The following is a 27,979-nucleotide window of genomic DNA, read 5'->3' on the forward strand; positions in this document are numbered from 1 at the left end:
TACTTTTGTATTCTACACTCCACAACCTGCTGTGATGGTTTCACTGTGGGGCAGCTTGCTCTACTCTGATTGGTGTTAGTGAATTTTCCTTAGCCCGGATTACTCAGTAGTGTATGACTGTATGTTCAGTGTGTGTGGTGTCAGCCAGCATGCTTCTATAAATATGTTATATACAGAATGCAAGAGAGAGATTTAGGCTAGACAGAGTGGAGAATTCCACCAAAGCAGCACAAAAGCTCTCCTCTCTCTCTCCCTCTGTCTGTTTGTCTGTCTTGAATACATGGACCTTATAGCCTAAACCTATTTACATATATATAATCCTCCTTAACTATCTCGTGTCTTGCTGTTTAAAAAAAACGTATATATTCCCTTCTCCCTTTCTCTAACCGATAGGCTATGAATATGAATTTGGGTTAGGCTACGCTTTCATCGAGTTTTTGTTACAATTATTGCTTTCTCCCGATCAAACCATGATTTGAATCTAACGGAGTTCCATCTCAAAGGTGTTTGAATATGCTAAAAACGTGAGGTAGCCAGTGGACTAATAATGAGAGTAAAACTAACTATATCAATGGCCGATATACATTTTTTATGACAAGTTTAATACATTTTAAGCTTATTAAGAAAAAAAAAGGATCTGTGTCTGCCTGAAAAATCCCTCCATGTGTGGTTGAAAACCAAATGGCCAATAACCTATCCCCCTACTGGGGGGTGATAGGTTGCTCATCAAATACTCCCTCAGCAAAATGAAGTGAAACACACACACACACCGCAAACACTGTATACGCATTGTGAATGTAACTTTTGAGAGTAGTTTTGAGACAGAACTGATGAGTCCAGGTATCTCGTTATCTTCTGTGCTTCCTCCTCCCCATGCTACTTCTGCCCCTTCTCCCCTATTCTGTCTCTTGATTGGTCCGTCTCAGATCGTGAATTGTGATTGGGGTTTTCTCTGTTGATTATCTTCCTGGGTTCCTTCTCTTAGTGTTTAATGCTACCTGTTTAACCGTGATTCCTTTCCTAGCCATCACAGAGAACCCAAAGTCCAATCAAAAGCAACTTCTTTTTTTTAATCGAAAACTGTGTGGTATATGAATGTGGACGGTACGTATTGCCATTGTTGACACTAACCAATCACATGCATAATGTTTTGATTTAATTATTGTTTTTTTTGTGACAAGCTAAGGGCTGCCTAACATGCTTGTAACTGACTGTCTTGTCAACCATATATCAATATCCAAGGCAGATTGGGAAAGCCAGTGAACCCTATAGCATCATGTAGCTACAATCCCAATGGTTTGAAGCCAGTCTAGCTCTGCTGGTCTCCATATATATATATTTTTTGCATACAATATTGCTCAGTATTTCAATGTATTTATTTTACATTCTTTATCAAGGGTGTGAGTAATTTCGGACCCCACTGTATATCCCTCATACTTTATGCATGAGACTTACTGAATAATTCACTCTGTATTTGGTGAGCATCAAAGCTACTCGCTGTGGCAATCCGCGTGTTTGCTTCTTTTCTGTAATGGGGTTAAAAGAGAAGGCTACATCTTAAAGGGATGGTTCACTTTTTTGTGGTTTTAACTTCTTTTCAAACTTGGCAGGCTGTCGTTGTTTCCTCCAAACCATTTTAAAAGTGTGTTTGCTGGTTATTTAGAAACTACAAAGAAGTGAGCTGTCCCTTTTTAAGGTTTAAGTCCCATTCCAGTACATCAAGCACAGCTACCCTTCTTCTCTTTAAGAGTTGTTTACAGGACAGGCTATCCGGACTTGTTTTGGTCACACCATTTAGGGCAAGAGATAGTCACCTCAAAGTGTTGACCGAGTAGGGACTGGGGGGGTAAACACAACACACTAATGCCAAATCTTTTTTTTAAATTATCATCTTATGTAACCGTATCGTCTTATGTCTTAAGAAGAAGAGCAGTACTGTCTCTGATTTCTACCTACTATCCCACTCCATTATGTAACAAGTAGATTTTTGAAGACTTTTCAGGTCGTCGGGTTGGTATTTTAGCTCACTGTGCGTGAGTTGTGGTCTATGTCTGAGTGTTTGCGGGTGACTTGGCAGGTGAGATTAACTGAAACGAGAGTAGAGGAGAAAGGTTGGAGTGGGACTCCTCCCTCTCTGCATGTCGTTGAGGAGACAACCTACCCAGAATGCTCAGTGGCATTAAGGGACAGTCTGAAGGGAGGAGACCTTTCTGGTCACAGCACCCAGGAGCAGATAGGGAGACTTCTAAAACAAACACAGATCTATGAAGCAGCCAGAAGGATGCTTGTTATACAATTGATTTATGTTCCTTTTGAATTAGCAAACAGTCTCAATATGATTTGCTCCTCACATGTCCTACCGATTACAAAGAGGCAAAGGCGGGCACAGGATTGTAGCCAATAATGCACCTTCTGTATCCATGCAAGTCTGTTAGTTGTTCTCTCTCTCTCGCTCTCTCTTTTTTGTCACTCTTTTTTCCCACTCTGTAATACCTCTTCACATTCTCTCTCTCTCTCTTTCTTTGCATAGATGAGGTTTTACAGGAGGGGACGAGGGCCCAGTGGGGTTATGTATACCCTTATCATTACACAACACATTGTAGTCCCATTCACAGGAACAGGACACACAATGGGAGTATCGCTCAGCTCTGTCCCTCCTTCGTCTGCCCAGTATGTGGTGTGTGCGTGCGTTGGTGTGCTCAAGGGTGATCGTGTGTGCGCAAGCGAGTGTGCGTCCATGTGACATGCAACATGGGTTTCTGCACACAAGTGTGTGTGTGTGTGTGTATTTGTATGTTTGTGAGTCACTGGCCATCCTGAGTAGATGGCATACGTACCGACCTACTGTTGTCAAGCCTTGATTGTTGCTTGGCGACAATCATCATTCTGGGTTGCATGATGAAAGTTAACATCCAGAATTGCCATGGAGCCAAGACACTACTCAACTCAAAAGGCCTTGATCGGGTCAATGCATCATGAGGTACAGCCTTTGTCCAGGTACCATCGCGCTTGGACCACAATGAGAGAAGGAGATGTTTGTGGAAGACGTTTCAACCTTAACCCCTTTGAGCTGGTGTTTTGAAGTGTGTTGTCCGCTGTAGTTTATTACCACACAGTATTAATAGACTATGTACACTGGAGTTTATTACCACACAGTATTAATAGACTATGTACACTGGAGTTTATTACCACACAGTATTAATAGACTATGTACACTGTAGTTTATTACCACACAGTATTAGACTATGTACACTGTATTAATAGACTATGTACAGAGTATTAATAGACTATGTACAGAGTATTAATAGGCCATGCACAGAGTATTAATAGACCATGCACAGAGTATTAATAGACCATGTACAGAGTATTAATAGACCATGTACAGAGTATTAATAGACCATGTACAGAGTATTAATAGACCATGCACAGAGTATTAATAGACTATGTACAGAGTATTAATAGGCCGCGTACAGAGTATTAATAGGCCGTGCACAGAGTATTAATAGACCGTGCACAGAGTATCAATAGGCCGTGCACAGAGTATCAATAGGCCGTGCACAGAGTATCAATAGGCCGTGTACAGAGTATCAATAGGCCGTGTACAGAGTATCAATAGGCCGTGTACAGAGTATCAATAGGCCGTGTACAGAGTATCAATAGGCCGTGTACAGAGTATCAATAGGCCGTGTACAGAGTATCAATAGGCCGTGTACAGAGTATCAATAGGCCGTGTACAGAGTATCAATAGGCCGTGTACAGAGTATCAATAGGCCGTGTACAGAGTATCAATAGGCCGTGTACAGAGTATCAATAGGCCGTGTACAGAGTATCAATAGGCCGTGTACAGAGTATCAATAGGCCGTGTACAGAGTATCAATAGGCCGCGTACAGAGTATCAATAGGCCGCGTACAGAGTATCAATAGGCCGCGTACAGAGTATCAATAGGCCGCGTACAGAGTATCAATAGGCCGCGTACAGAGTATCAATAGGCCGCGTACAGAGTATCAATAGGCCGCGTACAGAGTATCAATAGGCCGCGTACAGAGTATCAATAGGCCGCGTACAGAGTATCAATAGGCCGCGTACAGAGTATCAATAGGCCGCGTACAGAGTATCAATAGGCCGCGTACAGAGTATCAATAGGCCGCGTACAGAGTATCAATAGGCCGCGTACAGAGTATCAATAGGCCGCGTACAGAGTATCAATAGGCCGCGTACAGAGTATCAATAGGCCGCGTACAGAGTATCAATAGGCCGCGTACAGAGTATCAATAGGCCGCGTACAGAGTATCAATAGGCCGCGTACAGAGTATCAATAGGCCGCGTACAGAGTATCAATAGGCCGCGTACAGAGTATCAATAGGCCGCGTACAGAGTATCAATAGGCCGCGTACAGAGTATCAATAGGCCGCGTACAGAGTATCAATAGGCCGCGTACAGAGTATCAATAGGCCGCGTACAGAGTATCAATAGGCCGCGTACAGAGTATCAATAGGCCGCGTACAGAGTATCAATAGGCCGCGTACAGAGTATCAATAGGCCGCGTACAGAGTATCAATAGGCCGCGTACAGAGTATCAATAGGCCGCGTACAGAGTATCAATAGGCCGCGTACAGAGTATCAATAGGCCGCGTACAGAGTATCAATAGGCCGCGTACAGAGTATCAATAGGCCGCGTACAGAGTATCAATAGGCCGCGTACAGAGTATCAATAGGCCGCGTACAGAGTATCAATAGGCCGCGTACAGAGTATCAATAGGCCGCGTACAGAGTATCAATAGGCCGCGTACAGAGTATCAATAGGCCGCGTACAGAGTATCAATAGGCCGCGTACAGAGTATCAATAGGCCGCGTACAGAGTATCAATAGGCCGCGTACAGAGTATCAATAGGCCGCGTACAGAGTATCAATAGGCCGCGTACAGAGTATCAATAGGCCGCGTACAGAGTATCAATAGGCCGCGTACAGAGTATCAATAGGCCGCGTACAGAGTATCAATAGGCCGCGTACAGAGTATCAATAGGCCGCGTACAGAGTATCAATAGGCCGCGTACAGAGTATCAATAGGCCGCGTACAGAGTATCAATAGGCCGCGCACAGAGTATCAATAGGCCGCGCACAGAGTACTAATAGGCGCGCACAGAGTACTAATAGGCCGCGCACAGAGTACTAATAGGCCGCGCACAGAGTATTAATAGGCCGCGCACAGAGTAGTAATAGGCCGCGCACAGAGTAGTAATAGGCCGCGTACAGAGTAGTAATAGACTATGCACACTGTATTATTAGACTATGTACACTGTATCCCAAGGCTTCTGCTACTTGACTCTCACACTCTCTTGCATGCTTTGTCCTCTGTCTTCTCTTTCGCTCTCTGTCTTTCTCTCACACACCCTCTCTTTCTATTTCTTGCAAATACACATTCACAAAGGCAAACACACACACTTATACTCAAACAAACCTTGGACGCTGACGGCTTGATGCCTTGTCCCTTGTGGTTGGCCTATGTTGACCGTGAGTGAGTGTGAGTATGAGTGAGTATGAGTGTGAGTATGAGTGAGTGTGAGTATGAGTGAGTATGAGTGAGTATGAGTGAGTATGAGTGAGTATGAGTGAGTGAGAGTATGAGTGAGTGAGAGTATGAGTGAGTGAGAGTATGAGTGAGTGAGAGTATGAGTGAGTGAGAGTATGAGTGAGTGAGAGTATGAGTGAGTGAGTATGAGTGAGTGAGAGTATGAGTGAGTGAGAGTATGAGTGAGTGAGAGTATGAGTGAGTGAGAGTATGAGTGAGTGAGAGTATGAGTGAGTGAGAGTATGAGTGAGTGAGAGTGTGAGGGAGTGAGTGAGTGTGTATGAGGGAGGGAGTGAGTGAGTGTGTATGAGGGAGGGAGTGAGTGAGTGAGTGTGTATGAGGGAGGGAGTGAGTGAGTGTGTATGAGGGAGGGAGTGAGTGAGTGTGTATGAGGGAGGGAGTGAGTGAGTGTGTATGAGGGAGGGAGTGAGTGAGTGTGTATGAGGGAGGGAGTGAGTGAGTGTGTATGAGGGAGGGAGTGAGTGAGTGTGTATGAGGGAGGGAGTGAGTGAGTGTGTATGAGGGAGGGAGTGAGTGAGTGTGTATGAGGGAGGGAGTGAGTGAGTGTGTATGAGGGAGGGAGTGAGTGAGTGTGTATGAGGGAGGGAGTGAGTGAGTGTGTATGAGGGAGGGAGTGAGTGAGTGTGTATGAGGGAGGGAGTGAGTGAGTGTGTATGAGGGAGGGAGGAGTGAGTGTGTATGAGGGAGGGAGGAGTGAGTGTGTATGAGGGAGGGAGTGAGTGAGTGTGTATGAGGGAGGGAGTGAGTGAGTGTGTATGAGGGAGGGAGTGAGTGAGTGTGTATGAGGGAGGGAGTGAGTGAGTGTGTATGAGGGAGGGAGTGAGTGAGTGTGTATGAGGGAGGGAGTGAGTGAGTGTGTATGAGGGAGGGAGTGAGTGAGTGTGTATGAGGGAGGGAGTGAGTGAGTGTGTATGAGGGAGGGAGTGAGTGAGTGTGTATGAGGGAGGGAGTGAGTGAGTGTGTATGAGGGAGGGAGTGAGTGAGTGTGTATGAGGGAGGGAGTGAGTGAGTGTGTATGAGGGAGGGAGTGAGTGAGTGTGTATGAGGGAGGGAGTGAGTGAGTGTGTATGAGGGAGGGAGTGAGTGAGTGTGTATGAGGGAGGGAGTGAGTGAGTGTGTATGAGGGAGGGAGGAGTGAGTGAGTATGAGGGAGGGAGGAGTGAGTGAGTATGAGGGAGGGAGGGAGTGAGTGAGTATGAGGGAGGGAGGGAGTGAGTGAGTATGAGGGAGGGAGGGAGTGAGTATGAGGGAGTGAGTATGAGGGAGGGAGGGAGTGAGTGAGTATGAGGGAGGGAGTGAGTGAGTATGAGGGAGGGAGTATGAGTGAGTGAGTATGAGGGAGGGAGTGAGTGAGTATGAGGGAGTGAGGGAGTGAGGGAGTGAGTGTATGAGTGAGAGTATGAGTGAGAGTATGAGGGAGGGAGTGAGTATGAGAGTGAGTATGAGAGTGAGTATGAGAGTGAGTATGAGGGTGAGTATGAGGGAGAGTATGAGGGTGAGAGTATGAGGGAGAGAGTATGAGGGAGTGAGTATGAGGGAGTGAGTATGAGGGAGTGAGTATGAGGGAGTGAGTATGAGGGAGTGAGTATGAGGGAGTGAGTATGAGGGAGTGAGTATGAGGGAGTGAGTATGAGGGAGTGAGTATGAGGGAGTGAGTGAGGGAGTGAGTATGAGGGAGTGAGGGAGTGAGTGAGTATGAGGGAGGGAGGGAGTGAGTATGAGGGAGGGAGTGAGTGAGTATGAGGGAGGAGTGAGTAGTATGAGGGAGTGAGTGAGTATGAGGGAGGGAGTGAGTGAGTATGAGGGAGGGAGGAGTAGTGGGGAGGGAGGGAGTGAGTATGAGGGAGGGAGGGAGTGAGTATGAGGGAGGGAGGGAGTGAGTGAGTATGAGGGAGGGAGGGAGTGAGTATGAGGGAGGGAGTGAGTGAGTATGAGGGAGGGAGTGAGTGAGTATGAGGGAGGGAGTGAGTATGAGGGAGGGAGGGAGGGAGGGAGTGAGTATGAGGGGGAGGGAGTGAGTATGAGGGAGGGAGTGAGTATGAGGGAGGGAGTGAGTATGAGGGAGGGAGTGAGTGAGTGAGTATGAGGGAGTGAGTGAGTATGAGGGAGGGAGTGAGTATGAGGGAGGGAGGGAGGGAGTGAGTATGAGGGAGGGAGTGAGTATGAGGGAGGGAGGGAGTGAGTATGAGGGAGGGAGGGAGTGAGTATGAGGGAGGGAGTGAGTGTGAGGGAGGGAGTGAGTGTGAGGGAGTATGAGTGTGTGAGGGAGTATGAGTGAGGGAGTGAGTATGAGTGAGGGAGTGAGTGTGAGTGAGGGAGTGAGTGGGAGTGAGTGAGTGAGTGAGGGAGTGAGTGAGTGAGTGAGGGAGTGAGTGAGTGGGAGTGAGTGGGAGTGAGTGGGAGTGAGTGGGAGTGAGTGGGAGTGAGTGGGAGTGAGTGGGAGTGAGTGAGTGAGGGAGTGAGTATGTGAGGGAGTGAGTGGGAGTGAGTATGAGTGAGGGAGGGAGTGAGGGAGTGAGTATGAGTGAGGGAGTGAGTATGAGTGAGGGAGTGAGTATGAGTGAGGGAGTGAGTGGGAGTGAGTATGAGTGAGTGAGTGGGAGTGAGTATGAGTGAGGGAGTGAGTGAGTGGGAGGGAGTGAGGGAGTGAGTGGGAGTGAGTATGAGTGAGGGAGTGAGTATGAGTGAGGGAGTGAGTATGAGTGAGTGAGGGAGTGAGTATGAGTGAGTGGGAGTGAGTGTGAGGGAGTGAGTATGAGTGAGGGAGTAAGTGGGAGTGAGGGAGTGAGTGAGTGAGTATGAGTGAGTGAGTGAGGGTGTGAGTATGAGGGTGTGTGTGTGAGTGAGGGAGTGTGTGAGTATGAGGGTGTGTGTGTGAGTGAGGGAGTGTGAGTGAGGGAGTGTGAGTGAGGGAGTGAGTATGAGTGAGGGAGTGAGTATGAGTGAGTGGTGAGTGAGTGAGAGAAACAAACACCATTGTAAATACACCCCATATTTGTTTATTTATTTTCCTTTTTGTCCTTTAACTATTTGCACATCATTACAACACTATATAGACATAAGACATTTGAAATGTCTTTATTATTTTGGAACTTCTGTGAGTGTAATGTTTACTGTTGATTTCACTGTAGTTTATTATCTGCTTCACTTGCTTTGGCAACGTAAATACATGTTTCCCCTGCCAATACAGGCCTTGAATTGAAATTGAATGGAGAGAAAGAATAGACACACTCATAGCGACACACTCATAGCGACACACTCATAGCGACACACTCATAGCGACACACTCATAGCGACACACTCATAGCGACACACTCATAGCGACACTCTCATAGACACTCTCATAGACACTCTCATAGACACTCTCATAGACACTCTCATAGACACTCTCATAGACACTCTCATAGACACTGACATGCACGCACTCTGAGAGACACAGGACAGGGATACGTCAGGTGAGAGGTTGGGGGAGGGAATTCTGTTTTTTAACGGCCTCTGTAGGTTGTTTAAAGGCATGAAGATGTGGAACTATATTAAGGAAGGTGATAACGGGAGGTTGGGTGCTTTGAGGGAAGGGAGGGGCTGTAGTGTGTGACTGAAGAATGTACGTCACAAGGTGGAGGGCGGAAAGTATTTATATTTTCAAATCAAATTAAAATGTGTTAGTCACATGCTTCGTAAACAAAAGGTGTGGACTAACAGTGACATGTTTACTTACAGGCCTTTTCCCAATGATGCAAAGAAAAATATAATCGAGTCTATAATAGAGAAGTAAAACGCGTAATAATAAATACACAATGAGTAATGAGCACTTGGCTATATGCAAGGGGTACCAGTACTGAGTCCATGTGCCGGGGTACGAGGCAATTGAGCTAGATATGTACACATAACTAGGAATAAGAGGGGTGGTTGGGGGGAGTTAGGTGTAGGGATGTAGTGTTATTCAAAGAGGTGGGCAAATGCTGAATGTTTGGTAAGCTGTTTGGCTGCTGGTGGCAGGCGAGTAATGTCAACACTCAGCTAACTATACCAATTTAGCATAACAGGCACGCAAACAATGTTTTTTTTGTTTTTAAGCTTCACTGCATTCCTGTCGAGGTGGCAGAGGCATGAAGGCACCCTGCAGTGATGTGTTAATTAGCTGAGAGCTAGAGTGGGGTCTGAAATGATTGACACCCTTGATAAAGAGGCGCAAAAATGACTGTATAAAATACATCATTCAAATACTGAGCTATATTGTATGCTAAACAAAATGGATATTATTTTATACTAATGCAATTGATCAGAGAAAGAGACATTGTTTAACAGGGGTTCAAATTATTGATACCCCAGTTTTCAATACCTTTCAATATCTCACATTGCAAGGTACCTGCACTGAGCCTGTTTCTGTTTTATGAGTTGGAAAACACTTTGAGAGGTTTCTTAGACTACTCCTCCATATATAATCCTTCCAGATGGTTGATATCCTTCGTCTGCGCTTCGTCTGCCGTCTTCATTTAAAACCACGTTTCAAGTCTGGACACTGATTTTGTGACCAGTTAACCATTTCATTGTGGATTTTGATGTGTGCTTGGGGTTATTGTCTTGCTGGAAGATCCACTTGCGGCCAAGTGTCGGCCTCCTGGCAGAGGCAACCAGGTTTTTGGGCTAAAATGTCCTGGTTCTGGGTGAAGTTCATGATGCTGTTGACCTTAGTAAGGGCCTCAGGACCAGTGGAAGCAAAATAGCCCCATAACATCAAAGATCCACCACCATATTTTACAGTAGGGATGATGCATATGCATTGTTATTTCAAAGGCCAAACCCACCAATGACCATAGCACCGGTTCCAATCCAACTGCCAATTTCGTTTAGCCAACTCCAGGTGGTGCTGTGGTTAGATGACATGAAAATAAAGGTCTTTGGGCATGCACACCAGCGGTGGGTTTGGCCTTTGAAAGAACAATGCATATGCAGAAAATACCTCATAATTTGGTCAACATAAATAATATTTATATTTTGGCTTTGACCGAAACGCATTTAGATCCGTCTGTAAACGATGGGCAAATGAACATTCATGGATATAGTCTACTGAGAAGGGGCAGGAATAGGAATGGTGGGGGTGGAGCACTGTACATTCAGAATCACATAGCTTTTAAGAGGGGGGATGACCTTAATGTAAGTCAAATAGAGGCACGATGGGCTCAAGGACATCTGCCTCACCAGGCACCCATATTGGTGGGATGTGTGTATAGACCTCCTAGCTCTAAGGTGTCCTATTTGGATGACTTATGTACTGGGTTTGACCAGGCCACAGATAGCAACAGAGATGTATTTATCTTGGGTGATTTTAATATAAATTGGAGGGATCACAATAATTCGAATAGAACAAAATTGATGAGATATATGCAGAGAACTGTGGTTTGAAACAAATGGTTACGGATACTACTAGATCATCAATTAAGTTGGGGCATCGTTCAGACACATGCATTGATCGGATTTTCTGTAATATACCATTGCAGTGCTTAAAAGCCAGATCAATGCCAGTGGGCTGGACAGACCATAATATTGTGACCATAACCATGAACACCAAGGTTCCAAAGAAACCCCCTAGGATTGTGGTCAAGAGAAATGTTAAAACATTTAATCATGAGCTATTTCTAAATGATTTGGCTGCTGTACCCTGGGAGCTGATTTATCTAGAGGGTGATTTTAAATCATGCTACAGCATGTTTTATTGATTTGCTCACTGAGGTAATGGACCATCATGCCCCTATAATAAAGAGTACAGTTGGTGCTCGTCCATCTCCATGGATTGATGATGAACTGGGTGAGGCTTTTTCTCAAAGTAATATGGCAAAAGTCTTAGCAGTCAAGTCAAAATTAGAAATTGATGAACAGAATTATAGAACATTACGTAATTATGCAGTTAAATTGAATCGAAAGAAAAAAAGTTATTTTACAACAATGCTTTTATTGATTGTAAAAATGATTGTAAAAAGGTATGGAACACAGTTAAGGGCTTACCTGGTACATCTATCTCATCATGCCCATCTAGTGTGGAGGTTGACGGGAGAATAATTTTATTTATTTATTTTATTTTACCTTTATTTAACCAGGCAAGTCAGTTAAGAACAAATTCTTATTTTCAATAACGGCCTAGGAACAGTGGGTTAACTGCCTGTTCAGGGGCAGAACGACAGATTTGTACCTTGTCGGCTCGGGGGTTTGAACTTGCAACCTTCCGGTTACTAGTCCAACACTCTAACCACTAGGCTACCCTGCCGCCCCATAATAACAAAACCAGTAGATATCGCCAATCGTTTTGCATTTTATTTACAAAGAAAATTAATTTACTGAGCAACAATGTAAATATACATTCTTCCAAACAAACTATTGTCCAATGGATTGATGATCATATTATGAGCAATAAGATCTGCTCTTTTAGTCTGCAAACGGTGTCAGTGGAGGAGGTGTTAAACCCATTGAAGTCATTACCTGATGGTAAACCTACAGATTATGGTCTTATGGTCAATTATTTGCTTCGCTGTGCTGCTCCCCAGATTGCAGTTCCACTGAGATACATATTTAATTGGTCACTGGAAAAGGGGATGTTTGCAAGCATGCAAAACTGTGTCCTATTCCCAAAGACAGCAAGAACCCATTACTCCTGCCAATAGCCGACCAATTAGTCTACTCCCTACACTCAGTAAGATATTAGACGGTATTGTGAGTAGACAAATATGGGAGTACATGGAAAAGAATGATCTGATTACAGCCAATCAGCATACTTATCGCAAAAACCATTCCTCTACCACTGCATTGGTTGACATGACTGACCAGTGCTATGGATAATGGCAAGTTTGTGGGTGTACTATTTTTCGATTTCAGTGCAGCATTTGATTTAGTGGATCATGAAATAATTTTGACAAGATTAATGCATTATGGTTTTAAGGAGGTAGCATTGAATTGGGTACAGTCATATCTAACTGACAGGAAACAGTCCATCTACAGTGGGGCAAAAAAGTATTTAGTCAGCCACCAATTGTGCAAGTTCTCTCACTTAAAAAGATGAGAGGCCTGTAATTTTCATCATAGGTACACTTCAACTATGACAGACAAAATTAGGAAGAAAAATCCAGAAAATCATATTGTAGGATTTTTAATGAATGTATTTGCAAATTATGGTGGAAAATGAGTATTTGGTCACCTACAAACAAGCAAGATTTCTGGCTCTCACAGACCTGTAACTTCTTCTTTAAGAGGCTCCTCTGTCCTCCACTCGTTACCTGTATTAATGGCACCTGTTTGAACTTGTTATCAGTATAAAAGACACCTGTCCACAACCTCAAACAGTCACACTCCAAAGTCCACTATGGCCAAGACCAAAGAGCTGTCAAAGGACACCAGAAACAAAATTTTAGGCCTGCACCAGGCTGGGAAGACTGAATCTGCAATAGGTAAGCGGCTTGGTTTGAAGAAATCAACTTGTGGGAACAATTATTAGGAAATGGAAGACATACAAGACCACTGATAATCTCCCTCGATCTGGGGCTCCACGCAAGATCTCACCTCGTGGGGTCAAAATGATCACAAGAACGGTGAGCAAAAATCCCAGAACCACACGGGGGGACCTAGTGAATGACCTGCAGAGAGCTGGGACCAAAGTAACAAAGCCTACCATCAGTAACACACTACGCCGCCAGGGACTCAAATCCTGCAGTGCCAGACGTGTCCCCCTGCTTAAGCCAGTACATGTCCAGGCCCGTCTGAAGTTTGCTAGAGAGCATTTGGATGACCCAGAAGACGATTGGGAGAATGTCATATGGTCAGATGAAACCAAAATAGAACTTTTTGGTAAAAACTCAACTCGTTGTGTTTGGAGGACAAAGAATGCTGAGTTGCATCCAAAGAACACCATGCCTACTGTGAAGCATGGGGGTGGAAACATCATGCTTTGGGGCTGTTTTTCTGCAAAGGGACCAGGACGACTGATCCATTTAAAGGAAAGAATGAATGGGGCCATGTATCGTGAGATTTTGATTGAAAATATCCTTCCATCAGCAAGGGCATTGACGATGAAACCTGTCTGGGTCTTTCAGCATGACAATGATCCCAAACACACCGCCCGGGCAGCGAAGAAAGAACGTAAGAACGTAAGAAATTATTTCAAGGTCCTGGAGTGGCCTAGCCAGTCCCCAGATCTCAACCCCATAGAAAATCTTTGGAGGGAGTTGAAAGTCCATGTTGCCCAGCAACAGCCCCAAAACATCACTGCTCTAGAGGAGATCTGCATGGAGGAATGGGCCAAAATACCAGCAACAGTGTGTGAAAACCTTGTGAAGACTTACAGAAAACGTTTGACCTCTGTCATTGCCAACAAAGGGTATATAACAAAGTATTTGTTATTGACCAAATACTTATTTTCCACCATAATTTGCAAATAAATTCATTAAAAATCCTACAATGTGATTTTCTGGATTTTTTTCTCATTTTGTCTGTCATAGTTGAAGTGTACCTATGATAAATTACAGGCCTCATCTTTTTAAAGTGAATTGCTTATTTTATTTCACAATATACATCATTTAAAACGGCCAAATTCTATTCACAATGGTATTCAGTTGGTAAGAGACAGACATTCCATAAATACTAGGAATAGATTGTCCACCATCTATGCTTTATCCAGTCAGAAAAGAGAAATAGTCAAAATAACATTTCGATTTAGAGCAATAAAGAAATTGAATAAATTAACTGAGCAAACCAGAAACCTTTCAATATATAAATTTAAACATTATTTTAAAACCATTTAAATATAATACATAGAAATGTTGTGAGACTGTAGTAGATGAAAAATCATATTTTTTAGATTGAGTATTGATTGGGTCATTATGTTAGTATATTATGTATGTTTGTGTTATATGTGAAAATGTGTTCGTATTATAAATTGTGTTTTAATTTTTAAGGACTCTTGGAAGATTAGTCCAAATGGGGACTAAAAAGAGATCAAAATCAAATCAAATAATTGGACCAAATTATCAGGAAATTCTATGCTATTTTTTTAAAGAAATGCCTCTGGACCACCCTAGAAGGGTGTTGACCCCGGAATCCTTGAAACCTGACCTCCCCAATATGTGACAAAAAGTTAGTCTGGACACTTAATCATGTTTCCCTCTCCTGTTCATATGTTCATCATAGGCAACTGTTAGCCTATTGATATGGACTTTACATTAGCTATCGGTCATTATAAACTGGGTGGTTCGAAACCTGAATGCTGGTTGGCTGACAGCCGTGGTATATCAGACCGTATACAACGGGTATGACAAAAATGTATTTTTACTGCTCTAATTAGTTTGATAACCAGTTTATAATAGCAATAAGGCACCTCAGGGGTTTGTGGTTTATGGCCAATATACCACAGCTAAGGGCTGTATCCAGGCACTCTGCGTTGCGTCTTGCATAAGGACAGCCCTTAACCGTGGTATGTTGGCCATTTGGGGTGGCAGGTAGCCTAGTGGTTAGAGCGTTGGAATAGTAACCGGAAGGTTGCAAGATCGAATCCCTGAGCTGACAAGGTAAAAATATGTCATTCTACCCCTGAACAAGGCAGTTAGCCCACTGTCCCTAGGCCGTCATTGAAAATGAGAATTTGTTCTTAACTGACTTGCCTAGTTAAATAAAGGTCAAAATAAATTGAAAGAAAATTTACTTTAACAAGGTTGAAATAAAATGTCTTTGCACGTTATTAATGAATGTATTAGTTTATGCTTATGGATGGCATTTATTTATTCTGTCTAAAAGGTAGGCAACGAATGCAGCACATTTCTATTTAATTTATACATTATTCTACCCATATGAACTCATTTTTGGGGGGGCATAAGTGAACCAATATATGAATGTTCAGACAGGTTTAAACAAGTTTCACCATAGAAGACATATAAAAGCCTTCACGAGTTTCACCACAGAAGACATATGAAATCCTTTGCGAGTTTCACCACAGAAGAGATATGAAAGCCTTTGCGAGTTTTAACGCAGAAGAGCTATGAGAGCCTTCACGAGTTTCACCACAGAAGAGATATGAGAGCCTTCACGAGTTTCACCACAGAAGAGATATGAGAGCGTTCTCGAGTTTCGCCAAGGAGCCACTAGCGCACACGCCTTGGTCCCTCGCCAATCGCACACACTTAGGCTCGCGAAAGAGTTGCCAACAAGGTTTTCGCTTCTGCTGCAGGCATCACTGTAAAATATAGCACATTGTTTGTGTGTGGCGGAGCCAGAGTGTGACGAAGAGGAGGAGGATTAGGAGGGTAATAACAGACAGGCAGCCGAGCGAGGAGCCAAGACTGATTTAGGGTCAGGAGGTCAAGCTGTCTGCTTCAGTTGGAAGAGGGAGGAAGACCGGGAGGGAAGGAGGGAAGAAGACAAGGTAGGAATCGAAAAGCAAGGATGGGGGCGGGCAAACAAAATGAGGGAGAGCAGCAGTGTGTTCATGTGGGCAGTTTATTTTCCAAATGGCAAACAAGTGAGTTGTAGGATAGTGTGTAGCCTACTAAAGGAGATGATTGCCGATCAATCCTAAGTATCCCCTTTAAAAGCTACATACAGTGCCTTCAGAAAGTGTTCGTACCCCTTGACTTTTTTCAATCAATCAATCAAATGTATTAATAAAGGCCATTTTACATCAGCAAATGTCACACAGTGTTTATACAGAAACCCAGGGTAAAACACCTAAGAGAAAGCAATGAAGATGTAGAAGCATGGTGGCTAGGAAGAAACCTAGAGAGGAATCAGGCTCTGAGGTGTGGCTTTTTTTATTCATGGTAAATTAAACAATATATAGATTAGATAAGTATTCATCACCCTGAGTCAATAGATGTTAGAATCACCTTTGGCTGTGATTACAGCGGTGAGTCTTTCTGGGTAAGTCTCTAAGAGCCTTGAACACCTGGATTGTACAATATTTCTGCATTATTCTTTAAAAAAGGTGTCAAGCTCTGGCAAGTTGTTTGTTGATCATTGCCAGATGCCATTTTCCAGTTTTTCCATAGATTTTCAAGCTGATTTAAGTTAAAACTGTAACTAGGCCACTCAGGAACATTCAATTTCATCTTGGTAAGCAACTTTAGTCCATTTGTTCTTGTGTTTTAGGTTCTTGTTCTGCTGAAAGGTGAATTGTTCTCACAGTGTCTGTTGGAAAGCAGACTGAACCAGCTCTATTCAGTTTTTTGTAAATCAACAACAAACTCCCTTCCCCTAACATGATGCAATGACCATCATTCTTGAAAATATGAAGAGTGGTACTCAGTGATGTTTTGAGTTGGATTGGCCCCAAGCATAACACTTTGTATTCTGGACAAAAATGAATTTGCCACATTTTTTGCAGTATTACTTTAGTGCCTTATTGCAAACAGGAAGCATGTTTTTATTTATTGTTCTGTACAAGCTTCCTTCTTTTCACTTAGTTAATTAGGTTAGTATTGTGGAGTAACTACAATGTTGTTGATCCATCCTCGATTATCTCCTATCGTAGCCATTAAACTCAAACTGTTTGAAAAATCACCTTTGGCCACATGGTGAAATCCAAGAGCGGTTTACTTCTTCTCTGGCTACTGAGTTAGGAAGGACGCCTGTATCTTTGTTGTGACTGGATGTACTGATACACCATCTAAAGTATAAAATGAAGAACTGCACCATGCTCAAAAGGATATTCAATGTCTGTTTGTTTTTTTACCCATCTACCAATGGGTGCCCTTCTTTGCCACCCATAGGTTGAGTCTGTGCTTTCAATTCACTGCTCGACAGAGGGACCTTAAAGATAATTGCGTATGTGGGGTACACAGATGGGGCAGTCATTTAAAAAATCCTATTAAACACTATTATTGCACACAAGTTGAGTCCATGCAAGTTATGTAACTTGATAAGCACATTTTTACTCCTGAACTTATTTAGGCCATAACAAAAGAGTTGAATACTTATTGACTCAAGACATTTCAGCTTTTCACTTTGAATTTATTTGGAAACATTTCTAAAAACTCAAATTCCCCTTTGACATTATGGGGTATTGTGTGTAGATGAGAGACACGAAATCTCAATTTAATCTATTTTAAATTCTGGCATTAGCAAAGAATGTGGAAATAGTCAAGGGGTGTGAATACTTTCTGAAGGCACTGTACTTAGCAAGGACCTCTCCATTCTCTTAGACTCATATCTTAGTAGATGAGCGTCTGCCCGTCAATAGGGAGAGATTGTTGTGGCACTCACTCAATCAGCCTGAAGGTGTTAGGAACAACGGTAGCAATAGAGAGATGCGGTGTGAGTGCTAAATGTACTGCAGTACATGATCCATCATATTCACATGTGTTATTAGGCCTATGCAGCGACAGTGCCAGCGACAGTCCCAGGGACAGTGCATAACCCATAACACCAAATAGGGCGAAAGGCAAACGGCAGGTTTACTTCAATTTCTATCCGTTCCCAAAGTGGCCTGGACACAACACCAGAGTCTCTAGCCGTTTCTATGGCGATGTGTCAATGGAAAGTGTGTCAGTGTAGTAATGAGAAGTCATTGCAACTGTTAAGCGCTTTACGTATATAAAGCGGAGGGCTGCGTGGTCCATTCTTTTTCAATTAAGCTAGAGACGCTGGGCGATATTCTATCCAGGCGGGGCGGCTCTCGTGCTTCTCACACGTGGATAATGTTTGTTCACTTTGATCACCCTCCACGTATCATCATCGCTCTGTGTCCACAAAGCGATTCATGTTAGAGCAATTAGGAAGGTTAGACCCTTTTCATAAGTATGCACTAGTAGGCTAAACCACGGCTGAGTAGACCCCTGATTACTTTCCTTTTACCTGGTGTAGACGGGGTGGTGGGGTCTCTGTCTCTCCATTTCCCACTCAGTGAAGCGTACGTGCGTAGGAGAAGCTAATTTCAAAATGGATCTCAGGTGTGTGTATGTGTGTTTATTGTCAAGGCACAAGGATGAGATGACAGCCACGGTAAGCCTGGAGAGATGACATGGCCCGATACAGTTTAATTTGAGGTCTGTTATAAAAGTCACTATCTTCAGCAGTGATTGCCTAAATGTGGTTGAACTCCCGTCAAGTGTCTGTGTCGTGCCCCCCCACCCCCCCATTTACTTTGTAATACGTGACACATTAGCCTGTGGAGAAAAAAATATTGTTTTTTGAGTCAGGGGAGTGTGTGTGTGCACGCGGTCAAGGTCAGAATGAGAGACTAGTGTTAATATTCCCGTTGAGCACGTCCCACTGATCTGTCACTCAAAGTGATTGACAGGTAAAATAGCTGTACTAGAGATTGGCAATCAAACCTCAGGGAATCCACAGGGACGTTCAGCACACACACACTCCTGATGAGCCCTCAGCATCTGGAGATGGTCATTTCCTTACGAGCAGAATCAACAATGGCAGTAGAATTCGCTCGGCCATTCCATGGATGCTAAAATTGTCAAATGTTCGCCTCATTTCAGTTTGTGACAAAACAAAGTAATGTATAGTGTCGGGAATCATTGTACAATCTGATTCGCTGTTAAATATTTTTTCAATAATCAAGCTGGTGTTCAAAACTGAAAGTAAAAAGACACACAAGTTAAACTTCTGGAGATGGGAAGTAAATCCAGGAGGGGGAGATGAAAAAATATATATATTCAGCCTACAGTAAGTCTGTTTGCAATTCAACTAGTTTCCAAGAGAGTGCTGCATTTCACATGTAACCCCTTTAAAGGGTAGGTAGCATAAACGTAACATATGGATTTGCATTAGTATACCCATCGATAGTCCCAATGCAATGTTACACCTCACTCTTTTGTCTTTCAAGTTATTACATAAAAGCGAACAGAATGCCGGATTCATGCCAGAAAATGTTTTTGCGAGGTGTGACGTAATATGGAGGACCCGGCAAGCTAGACTATACACTATATTGTAAACTCCAACAGAAATAACTTCAAATTAAACCAAATCGGTTTCACTCATGACTACTGGTTTCAATCAAATGTTCTGCCAACTTTTAAGCAAATACTTTAATGTATGTATTGTTACAAATCAGTTTGCAAGGTTTCTAGCCAACTAGCCTGCTAACATTAACCCTACCAGCCTGTTAATGTTACGTTAGCAACAGGCTGACTCATGCAGTGCTATCAACACCTATTTTACAGCTACATTAAAGTAAACCAAAGTTTGGAATTAAATAATGCCATCTCACCAGTTATCAAAAAATGTTACTGGTAAATGCCGTTATCTTAGCCAGCAACCCAGTCAGCTAAAATTAGTTATTTTAGCCTGCTAGCTAGCCTAGACTGCTAATTAGTCTAGCTATAGTGAGGTAAATCTAAAAGTAGGCAATAATCCAGAGGTGGCAGTGGGCACAGGAGTTGAGGGGAAAGAGTCAACAATAAGACGAAGGCTCCAGGCAGAGGTAAATGATCACAACAGTCAGTCAGTTGAGGGGAAAGAGGTTGAAAAACTCTGGTAGCCTACTTCACAGAGATCATTTAAAAAAAAATGTTTTACCTTTATTTAACTAGGCAAGTCAGTTAAGAACAACTTTTTATTTACAATGATGGCCTAGGAACAGTGATTTGTACATTGTCAGCTCGGGGGTTTGAACTTGCAACCTTCCGGTTACTAGTCCAACGCTCTAACCACTAGGCTACCCTGCCGCCCCAATCATGTGGCACTCACGTGTGGGGAATTTGATTGGTTGTTTACATCATACCTCATGAATGGTGGATTTTAGCTCACCACGGCCAACACTTGGTCTGCATGGCTAGTGGCTAACGTTAGCCAACTCAAGCTAGCTAACAGAGAGTAGATTCTCCATATGACGTTGAGAAAGGGCGCATTGTGGGTAGTTTTGAAGATATCCAGAAATAAGTAAGCTATGTTATTAAGTCTTTGACCACACTGTTTTGTTACTTTAGTGAGTAAAACTTCATGCTTCCTACACTTTAAGTTTCAGATAAGTGAAGAGGGAATCACTTTCTACTATCTCTGGTTGGTACTTCCTCCTTAGCTTTTAATATTATTCTCCCTACCTACCTACCTACCTACCTACCTACCTACCTACCTACCTACCTACCTACCTACCTACCTACCTACCTACCTCTCTCCCTTAGAGAGATAAAACGAATAGGCCTAAATGTACTCTGAGCTCAAATAATCTATATGTAAGGATAGAACATGGTGATCTAAGTGCTCTCATTTATCCCAGTATTTTCTTCCTAAGAGAGCATTTACACAAGGAGGGTTAGACCTTCTTGTACCTGTGTAATAGTAGCCTAAACCATGGCTGTCATCTTGTCCTTCTACCCGGTGTAGGTGGGTAAGTGGGGTCTTTGTCCCTCTGTTCCCTATTCAATGAAGCTTGTGTATTTGTGTGTGCGCATACTTGTGTGCATGTGTGTTCCTGACTCTTATTCCCAGTGATCAGAGAGATTAGTAGGTTAGTGATAGAATAGATTTGTTTCTACTCTAAAGGGGTTGGCTGTGTGGGTCTGGAACCCATCACTGTAATCAATCAGCCCCCTGACACACACACACACACACTCAACCCCGTCTCCCGACCACTTCCAGTCTAATTTCAAGATGAGAGCCAGAGAAGTGGGCACCCGAGCACAGTGGACGTCTCTTGGCAGCCACATGCAAATGCGTTTCTCCGGCTCATATGCTAGGTTAACCCGCGCTATTGGCCCCATATGGGAATATGCTACACCCCAGTTAGGGGGCACAGAGCCATGCTGACATGAATCCTTCTGAGGACCAGCCTTTCATCTGTTTCCAGTTGCTCTCTTTTTCTCATTATTTATCTCCCCTACTCACGTAACTTATGTAATAATAACTAATAACATTCCTGTTAGAGTAAGTCATCTTAGTTTAGCTGATTTAAAAGGACACCCACTACCTAGAGTAATCAAAAGTCGATTAGTACTACACTGATGACGCATAGCTGCCACATTGCCTTCTGCTCGTCTGGCTCACTGCTCTGGAGACTTTATTAGTGTTGGAGGGGGGGAATAGGGGGAAGGGGGATTGGTGGTGGCTATTAGACAACAAAAATAAATGTTATAATAAATAAAAAGTACTCTGTTATACTTCAGTAAAAGTAAAGATACCGTAAAAGAATATGACTCAAGTCACCCAGTCACCCAAGTATCTGGTTTTAATTGTACTAAAGTGCAGTGGTGGAATTTTTATTTTATTTAACCTGTATTTAACTAGGCAAGTCAGTTTTAAGAACAAATTCGTATTTACAATGACGGCCTAACGGGGAACAGGTGGGTTAACTGTCTTGTTCAGGGGCAGAATGACACATTTTTACCTTGTCAGCTAGGGTATTCGATCCAGCAACCTTTCGGTTACTGGCCCAACGCTCTAACCACTAGGCTACCTGCCACGTAAAAAGTACTCAAGTGTTATACTTGAGTAAAAGTACAAAGAACAACTGGAGTATCTTATATTTAAAAAATCAGATGGGATGAATGTTTCTTTTTATTTACTGTCAGTCAGGGGCACACTCCAACATTCAGACATCATTTCAAAAGACAGTATTTGTGTTTAGTGAGTCACCCAGATGGGGCAGTAGGGATGAAAACGCGTTATATTGATAGGTGCGTGAATTGGACAATATTTCTGTCTGTATTAGAATAAAAAGTCTATATTTTCTTTAGGAATGTACAGTGGTGGCCAAAAGTCTTGAATGACACAAATATTAATTTTCACAAAGTCTACTGCCTCAATTTGTTTGATGGCAATGTTATGAAGAGTGATCAGATGAATTGCAATTAATTGCAAAGTCCCTCTTTGCCATGCAAATGTACTGAATCTCAACAAAAAAAAATTCCACTGCATTTCAGCCCTGCCACAAAAGGACCAGCTGACATCATGTCAGTGATTATCTTGTTAACACAGGTGCGAGTGTTGACGAGGACAAGGCTGGAGATCACTCTGTCATGCTGATTGAGTTCGAATAACAGACTGGAAGCTTCAAAAGGAAGGTGGAGCTTGGAATCATTGTTCTTCCTCTGTCAACCATGGTTACCTGCAAGGAAACACGTGCCGTCATCAATGCTTTGCACAAAAAGGGCTTAACAGGCAAGGATATTGCTGTCTGTAAGATTGCACCTAAATCAACCATTTATCGGATCATCAAGAACTTCAAGGAGAGCGGTTCAAATGTTGTGAAGAAGGCTTCAGGGCACCCAAGAAAGTTCAGCAACCGCCAGGACCATCTCCTAAAGTTGATTCAGCTGTGGGATCGGGGCACCACCAGTACAGAGCTTGCTCAGGAATGGCAGCAGGCAGGTGTGAGTGCATCTGCACGCACAGTGAGGCAAAGACTTTTGGAAGATGGCCTGGTGTCAAGAAGGGCAGCAAAGAAGCCACTTCTCTCCAGGAAAAACATCAGGGACAGACTGATATTCTGCAAAAGATACAGGGATTGGACTGCTGAGGACTGGAGTAAAGTAATTTTCTCTGAATCCCCTTTCCGATTGTTTGGGCATCCGGAGAAAAGCTTGTCCGGAGAAGACAAGGTGAGCGCTACCATCAGTCCTGTATCATGCCAACAGTAAAGCATCCTGAGACCATGTGTGGGGTTGCTCTTCAGCCAAGGGAGTGGGCTCACTCACAATTTTGCCTAAGAACACTGCCATGAATAAATAATGGTACCAACACATCCTCTGAGAGCATCTTCTCCCAACCATCCAGGAACAGTTTGGTGATGAACAATGCCTTTTCCAGCATGATGGAGCACCTTGCCATAAGGCAGAAGTGATAACTAAGTGGCCCAGGGAACAAAACATCAATATTTTGGGTCCATGGCCAGGAAACTCCCCAGACCTAAAACCCATTGAGAACTAGTGGTCAATCCTCAAGAGGCCGGTGGATTGACAGCATGCCAGGGCGGATTGCAGAGGTCTTGAAAAAGAAGGGTCAACACTGCAAATATTGACTCTTTGCATCAACTTCATGTAATTGTCAATAAAAGCCTTTGACACTTAGGAAATGCATGTAATTATACTTCAGTGTTCCATAGTAACATCTGACAAAAAATATCTGAAGACACTGAAGCAGTAAACTTTGTGGAAATTAATATTTGTGTCATTCTCAAAACTTTTGTCCACGACTGTAGTGTAAAACAAATATAAGTAGTAAAATACAGATAACTCAAAAAATATTTAAGTTGTACTTCAAAGTATTTTTACTTCGTTACTTTACACCACTGGCTCAGTCCCCCCTAATCTACAATATATCTGTACTGTGGGAGTGTGTTTGGATTAGAATAGACTATTGTCTCTGTAGTATCAACACATTTAATGCAGCCATCTACCGATCAGCCAGTCAATCAATGGACCCAAAGAGGCCCAGGTCAAACCGAGTTAACAGGTGGTATTAAGAGTAAACAATTGCATCCACTTGTTGTTGTCCATTTCCATTGATGTCATGTTATTCTGTCAATATATTCATATGGGATTGAAATGAGGGAATATTGGCATGTAACTCGTTTGTAAATTAAGGTGAACTAACTCACTTTTGTATATCGCGCTGGTCCGTACAATTGACCCTATTTTAGCGCCCAAAAAACCTAGGACTTCCAGATCAACTGTAATATCAATAACATTGTAAAGCACAATTTCTCCCCTTTCCAACAATATCAAAGACCCTTCATAATGCCCATCTCTGCATGATTCAAGAAAGCAATGAGCTCCGTCGAGGTCTTTTTAAAAATGGCGGGTGGGGAAGCCAAACCTATTGCGTAATAGTGAGAAGGAGAGATGTCGTGTGGGGAAACAGCTTTTTTCACTCGATCTGTCCAACTTATCTCCTCTAAAATGTCAATTAAACATTATAAAGACTTTACATCATGTGTCATTATATACCTATTTGAAGGTTTGTGTCGAATTTGAATCAGCAAAAAAAATGACAAGGTATCCCCCCTTACCCTGTCCCTTTCTTGTTTTTTCAATGGTGAGAGAAGTGCTACACCTGGTGGAGAGAGGGTGTAAGACAGAATTAGTTGCTTTATGCATGCTGCACGTTACGCCATGACGCGTCACGATGTAACGTACAGCTTTCCTCAACTTTTCTCCAATACTGTAGAGCCATTACCATGTCAATCAACGCTTGAATAGAAACCTAGTTCACACCCCAGATTTTGATGTCAGCCTCGTTTGAATGTCGCGGTTGCGCACATATGTACCGAATGGGGTGAGTTTACGTTAGTTAGACTTGCTTTCCATTAATTGTAACCGTTTTTGTGTCAGCTTCTCATCAGACCTCTGTCTCACTTGGAATTTTCATAGAGCCCAATTTTCTGAAAAAAGGTTACCGTTGCGTAATTGTCTTCTAATTGTGCTTAATTGTATACGAATCTGAAAGATTGCTTAATTGGCAAGAACTGTATGTTGTAGTAATGTTGTCCAAATGTTGTGTCTTGTCTTTCTTACAGACAAGATTGAGAACGGAGGAGACGTGTACCAGAGGAGGAAAGGCCCCCACGTCGACGCGGGTTCCTCAGATTCCGAGGGACAGGAAGTGGGCAACCGGCAACAGGAAGGGGCAGGGCAAACTGGAAGCAGATGGAGGCGCATCATCCTCCTGATCGTGGCGATCACCATCCACAACATCCCAGGTGAGAAGAAGAACCCACCACAGCCCAGTCTGTAATGCTCAGTCCCAAACCAACCCCTGCCACTAGCTCCTAGCCCTTAGCCCCTATCATATTTCACTAGGTTATTCATGTTCATCTGAATCGGATAGGTTAGGTTGTTAGGAATCAGAAATATGGTGACAGATTGCCTTTGTGACATTTTCACCATATTGCTGAAGCGACGCCTCAGAGGGAGCAGTAAGATGTATCTGCAGCAGTGATTTCAAAGAGGTCATTTCAGAGGCCATGAGTGTGACTAGTCTTAACTATTTCTTGAACTGCATTGTTAATTAAGGGCTTGTTAGTAAGCATTTCACGGTAAGGTCTACTACACCTGTTATATTCAGCGCATGTATTTAGATTTGACAGGCTTTGGAGGCAGGAGCATCCCCGTAATAGGGGCTGTGCATGTTTGTGTGCACGTGAGTTGCGGGGGACTGCCCATGCAGGCTCTATGAATAATTCCCGCTGTGGGAGAATGTACAAATGGAAAGATGGATTGATTTCCTTGTTGAAGTCATTGTTCAATACTTGAGGAGGAATATTTTCTTTACATTTTAGTCATTTAGCAGATGCTCTTATCCAGAGCCAATTACAGTAGTGAGTGCAGACATTTTCGTATTTGTTTGTACTGGTCCCCCATGGGAATCAAACCCCTGGCGTTACAAGTGCCGTGCTCTACCAACTGAGCCACACAGGAGTGAGATATATCTAAGGCTGAACTGGCTGCCAATCCTTGATTGGAGAACAGGGAAACTATACATTTAGGGATATTATCATATGAAATATGTTTTTTTGGGGGCTTGAAATGATACGTGTGTCCTAGACTCACACAAAAAGAGCTAAAGCCCAGGTACTGTATATTTGTTATGGTAACACGTCAATATCATGTCCACATGTGTTAATGAAATATGGATGAGGGAAAAAAACTGTCCAAAGAGTGAGAAGTTTCATTGATTCCTGTGTTCACCGGCAGTCTAACCTGACTCAGCGTGAATGGATGTGCTTGCAGTTTAGTGGCGTGTAGGGTGAAGTTGCCCCTACACACTGATCTTGGGTCAGTTTTAAGATTTAACCGGTTGTGGTGAAGGTTAGGGTTCGGGGAGAGGAAGCTGATCCTAGGTCTGTACGTAGGTGGAATTACACCCCAAAGAGGTATTTTCCAGGAAGTGCGGATGAACGCTGATCCATATGAATATGCCTGGTGAAATACAGTCATCGGAATCAGCACACGTAGCGACAATACACTATTGACTGTACAGACACATCATTAACCTGGTTTATCTTCATGTTTTCATGACAAGGACATGTTTACAAGGCGTCAATTCAGTATAGTTTTATAGGGGTGACGGGATATCAGAGCTGGTGAAATGCATTCATTTGAAAGAACATCCGTAGTGACAATTACAGTGCAGATACAGGCATATCATTACACGTTGTGAACCTGCTATATCACAATGTTATCATACATTTACATTTTAGTCCTTTATGAGACGCACTTATCCAGAGAGACTTAGCATTAAGTGCCTTGCTCAAGGACACATTGGCAGATTGTTCACCTAGTCATGTCAGGGATTCAAACAAAAACCTTTCGGTTACTGGTCCCAGTGCTCTTAACCGCTAGGCTACCTGCCTAGCATTCAGGCTACAACGTGTCCATTCAGTTTTGATTTTGTTGGAGTGAGAGTATAGGCCTTCAAGCTGTTAAATGTGTTTCCACAGCTCACATTGGTAAATAGAGGCCTAACTAGCTTGTCCTGTACATGCAAATATGAGGTCTCTGATGATCAGTGAGGCAATGCGATGGCTCAGAGAGAGAGGACTTGGGGACCAGTAGTTTGTTTGTACACATGCTAATGCTATCACGCTAATCCTCAGCGTGTAAAATGATGCATGTGAGCGCTCCCGTACGTGTCAGCTGTGAGCTGTTGATTGAACACATTTTCCCAGTCTCCGATTCAACACCATTTACTAGACAGACAGACCAGACGGCTGGCTGTTCATCGCGTTGGTATAGTGTTTCCCCATCCCGGCTGGTCTGGCCTGCTGGTCTGGCCTGCTGGTCTGGCCTGCTGGTCTGGCCTGCTGGTCTGGCCTGCTGGTCTGGCCTGCTGGTCTGGCCTGCTGGTCTGGACTGCTGGTCTGGACTGCTGGTCTGGACTGGACTGGACTGACATGAACAGAACCCTTCTGAGGCGTATTAGTTATGGAAGAATGGCTCGGTGACTGACTATGGGAAGGCTTCACCAGTCCCCTGATAAACTTTCCCACATTGAGCCCACCAAGCTATGCTGCTAGCTGTCCCTCCCCTGAGAGGTTTGTGTGCACGTGTGTGCGCAGAGAGCTACCAAGCCTTTACTCTGGCAGAACCAACAAGGAGTGTGACAGAGTTGGCTGTGTGATTGACAGCTGAAGACTAGCGGTGGTGAATACGGATCACGCTCGCTTGCATGCACACAACCCTCAACCCAAACACACGCATACACACACTCCCCCCTCTCCTCCAACATAACACTCACAATGAGCATTCTAGCCTAACAAAATATTATGAGGATCCAAATGAATAGGTTCTGTGTCAGTACATCCCATCAAAGGGAGTGAGAGAGCGAGCAGAGGGGAGGTAAAGACCGATAGAGAGAGGATGAGCCCAGACTCCATATGAGCTCGTTCTGGTCCTGTAGATTCACTATCGCCCAGCCTGCGGCCTTTTCTTTGAAGTCTCGCTGTACGGCTTAATCTGTAGTCA

At 43.4% G+C, this 27,979-nt stretch overlaps 1 protein-coding gene across 2 annotated transcripts in view; it reads left to right on the forward strand.

The window, feature by feature from the left end:
* Window positions 1–27,979, forward strand: part of LOC112223514 (zinc transporter ZIP11) — a 132,433-nt gene that overhangs the window by 68,392 nt on the left and 36,062 nt on the right. For both annotated transcript variants that reach the window (XM_024386569.1, XM_024386570.1), the window contains exon 6: window positions 25,033–25,215. In XM_024386569.1, the coding sequence (XP_024242337.1) occupies window positions 25,033–25,215 (183 nt within the window). The remainder of the gene's footprint in view (window positions 1–25,032; window positions 25,216–27,979) is intronic.

This window comes from Oncorhynchus tshawytscha, linkage group LG24, assembly GCF_018296145.1.
Source record: "Oncorhynchus tshawytscha isolate Ot180627B linkage group LG24, Otsh_v2.0, whole genome shotgun sequence".
NCBI lineage: Eukaryota > Metazoa > Chordata > Actinopteri > Salmoniformes > Salmonidae > Oncorhynchus > Oncorhynchus tshawytscha.